Source organism: Pediculus humanus, genomic scaffold, assembly GCF_000006295.1.
Source record: "Pediculus humanus corporis 1103172107855 genomic scaffold, whole genome shotgun sequence".
NCBI classification, from domain to species: Eukaryota; Metazoa; Arthropoda; class Insecta; order Psocodea; family Pediculidae; genus Pediculus; species Pediculus humanus.
In genome coordinates, this window is record NW_002987435.1 from 284918 (window position 1) to 288922 (window position 4005).

Below are 4005 nucleotides of genomic sequence, written 5' to 3' on the forward strand. Positions count from 1 at the left end.
AAAAAATTTTTTTTTTTTTTTTTTTATTAATTTTAAAAAAGTTAATTCCGACCCTTAATTTTGTAAAATTCAAAAAATTAACTTCTTTACTTTATTTAAAATACCGTAATTTGGGTTTTTTAATATGTAACCACGCCCTTTATGTTGTATAATTATTTTTAATTTATCTTAAACTTAAGATTTTATTTTTTTTCATCCCCTGTAATAAGTTAAGAAGAGAAAAACAAAAAAAATTTGTTTTTTTTTTTTTTTTTTTTTTTTTACTATTTATTATATTTTTTAATTCAACAGTTTGAGTTGAGAAAAAAACAAAACATGATTGAAATATTTTAAAAAGTAATTTATAATAAATAAATAAATAAATTTTAGTCAATGTATGCATATAACTCTGAAATTTCGAAAAATCAATTCCTGTTTAATATCTTTTCATTGGTTACCAACCTTTTCAGTTATTTTATTTGAAAAAATATTTAAGATGTCTTTCAGAAAATTTAAAAAAAAAAAGAGCAATATTTAAAAGTTTTTTGAATTTAATTATTTAAAGACAAGGATTCTATTTAAAAAAAAAAAAAAAAAAATTTATATATTTTTTTAATTTAATTCATTTTTTATTCTTCATTTAAAGTCTAAGTTTAAATTGATGAATTTTTTTTTTTTTTGAAGATACCTAAAAATTTTTATTATTATTAAGGAGTTTACTAAAAAAAAAAAAAAAAAAAAACAAGCCTACTATTTACAAAATTTAAATTTAAAAAAAAAAAATTTTTTTAATGAAATTTTCTAATTTTTTTTTTTTTTTTTCACGACTGCCATTTTAAAACTTGGTATACATTTTTCATTTTAAAAATTTTAATTAAAAACTTTGTAAAAAAAAAAAATTCTAAGCTTATAAAGGGCAAGATCAAAAGACTTCTTTTGTAATTAAGGTAATAATAAACCTAAGACGCCAATTTCTATGCCTTCGTATGCAATCCTGTTGTAAAAAAATCATAACTGAGTAAATCACATATTGTGGGGGTCTCTTTAAAGAAATAAGCAAACACTTTTCATTTATTTAATTTTTTTTTAATGAGTACCAATATCAAACATAAAATTTTGTCCAACGGGATTGTAGAAAACAATAATTTAATTAAAAAATAATTATATTTATATCTATGGCTTTGTTAAATGTTGTTTTTAAAAAAATGAAGTTGAAAAATAGGTTTTGGAAAGTTATACCTAATGGAAGAAAAACTTAAATAAAAATTTTACATTTAAGTCTAAATTTATTTGTTTTACTTAAAACAATTCTTCTTTTCTTAATTTTATAAATTATTAAATAATAAAAAGGGATAAGAAAAAAATTTTTTTTAGAATCAAACAGTCTTAAAAACATACTTAAAAAATAATTGATTTTATTCATTTAGAAAATTTTGTATGTATTGGATAATGAAAAAATTATGACTGGTAAAATAAAAGTAAAATTTCATTGCAAAAATGAAATGGACACAATTTTGTTCAATATTAATTTAATCCGTAAATAATTATTTAATTGGTTTTGTATTTTGCATGGATTTTGTATGTTTGCATTTTTAAGAGCATCATTTTATTTAATAAATAATTTTTTTTTTACATAAAAAATTACAATAAACTGTTGTTATAGTCTATAGTGCACAAATCTACACTGAACCCTCTTAATAAGTTAAGCAGTTTACATAAATAGCAGAATAAAATGTAAAAGAAAAAATTGCATTGAATTTTCAAATGTATTTTCTTTAATGGGGGGGTCTTAAAAGTAAATGATTATTTTTATCCGATATTTGACCAGAAAAAAATTATTTGTATTGTTCCTGTTTTTAAAAAATTTTCTATTTGTCCACAGAGAACTATTTTAAAAAATGTTTTTTTACGATCAATTCATTCTTGGCTTTAAAATTTCTATTTACTGCTTATTAAAAAAAAAACAATGATTTCTATTTACTGCTATTAGCTGCTTTAAAAAAAAAAAAACATTGATTTGTTATCTTTGTACTGTTGTAATATTATTACATTGATATATATTTATATTTACGTACAAATTACAAAAAAAATGTTATTATTATCTTCTTAGTATTTGTATTATTATTATCATATTCATACAATCTGATCTGTTTTGTTATACAATATTTAAATTATTCATTTTAATTATTTTGTTGCTGGAAATAAGAAACCCTTTTTAATTTTAGTCTTTCCAATAAAATCGTGTTTAAGTAGATAAGCGTGATATACATCATTCAACTATTTTTTTTTTTTTTGGGGGGGGGGGGGAGGGAGGCTTACTTCAAAATATTAGTTAAGTTAAACTTTTTTTTTGAATGTGTTATACAGAAATAATCGATTTAATTATATCTTACATATCAATTTAAAAAATTATTGTTAAAAATTAATAAACAAAATCATTTTTTAAACCTTTCTTCTTTTGAAAGTATTATTAAAATCTATCATAAAAAGCTTAGATTTATATTACATTTGAAATTTTACAACATTTAAAAACATATAATTATTATTTGTAAAAAATTATAAATTATAATATCATTTTTATTAAAATTTCTCATTGAATACTTAAGTTTTTTTTTTTTTTTTTTTTTTCAAATTTTTAGTGATTTAAAAAAAATTGCTGTTGTAATGACATAGACTAATATTAAATTATTTTGACTGAGATATTCTTCATAGTTTTCAGTGAATATACAAAGCCACTATTTGAATGATTTAATGTGTCATATATACATTTTATAATTACTTACATGTGGCCATTATAGTAAAAATATTAATTAATAAACCGCTCAATTATGTCGAATTTCATTTTATTGAATTTACGTCTATTAGATAATCCATTTTAATATTAAAAAAAAAAAAAAAAAAAAAAAAAAAGAAACTATTATTTTAGTACTAAAATAAAAATAAAAGTATTTTGTTCATATTTTTTTTATCTCTTATATTTCAATAGAACAATAGTTTGCATAATAGAAAGGAAAACATAACAAATAATTTAATAGATTTTCTTTTTATTGAATTGCAATCAATAATGTGCAACACATTATCGATTGATATCAATTACTTAATTATTACTAAAAAATTTAAATATAATGTCTTTTTAACATATGAAATTATGTTATTATACAGAATGTAACATATATTTTTTTGTAATGAAAAACACATGTTCTGGAACAAAATATTTCTTCAAATATGTGTTTAAAAAACCTAAAATTATATTTAAAATTCTCTTACTAAAGGTTTTAAATGCAAAAATATTTATTACTATCTTAAATTTAGTATAGTTTAATTAAGCAAATTTTTATTTAATGAAATCAATTTTTTTTTTTTTTTTTTTCAGGGGCCGGAGAATCTGGGAAGAGCACAATAGTGAAGCAAATGAAGTAAGTTATTTTAATATTTTTAATATTAATAATATATATTGTTCGTAGAATCGATTGATCTTTATATGAAAATATGCTTTTATTAAGTGACCTTATGCAACAGTATTTAAATGCACTATTCTAAATTTTCCAAAACGGTTTACATAATTGTAGTTTTTTATAAATGTGTATACCTTATATAAAAAAATTTAAAATTTTAATATTATTATCAAAAGTAAAATATAATTATGTAACAATACATATATTTATAATTACTAACAAATTTTTTTTTTACATTTTACAAAAATGTTGTAATAACTTTATAATATTAATTGTTTATGAAATGAACGAGTTCATTTGCCTTTTTGACATCGTATCCATCCCCGTGAAAAATTCTCATTTTATTAATTTGGGTTTTTATAGTCTAAACAGCTTTTTTGTTTACATATCTTTCTTTAGATACCAGTAAATCATTCATATTATTTTTAATTGAAATTCTCAAATATTTAGAAATTAAAAAAAATACGGTTAAATTAAATTTTCATAGTTCACCAGTCGTGAGCAATACTATTTTCTTCTTATACCAAATAAACGCTTATTATTAAATCAATAGAATTTTACTTGTTGTTTC

General features: G+C 19.2%; 1 protein-coding gene across 1 annotated transcript in view; it reads left to right on the forward strand.

Annotated features, from left to right (window-relative positions):
* The window catches only part of Phum_PHUM378990 (Guanine nucleotide-binding protein G(O) subunit alpha, putative), a gene marked incomplete at both ends in the record, with an annotated part of 14395 nt that overhangs the window by 1501 nt on the left and 8889 nt on the right, over positions 1 to 4005 (forward strand). The window contains one exon of the mRNA XM_002428358.1: positions 3353 to 3395. Within this exon, the coding sequence (XP_002428403.1) occupies positions 3353 to 3395 (43 nt within the window). The remainder of the gene's footprint in view (positions 1 to 3352; positions 3396 to 4005) is intronic.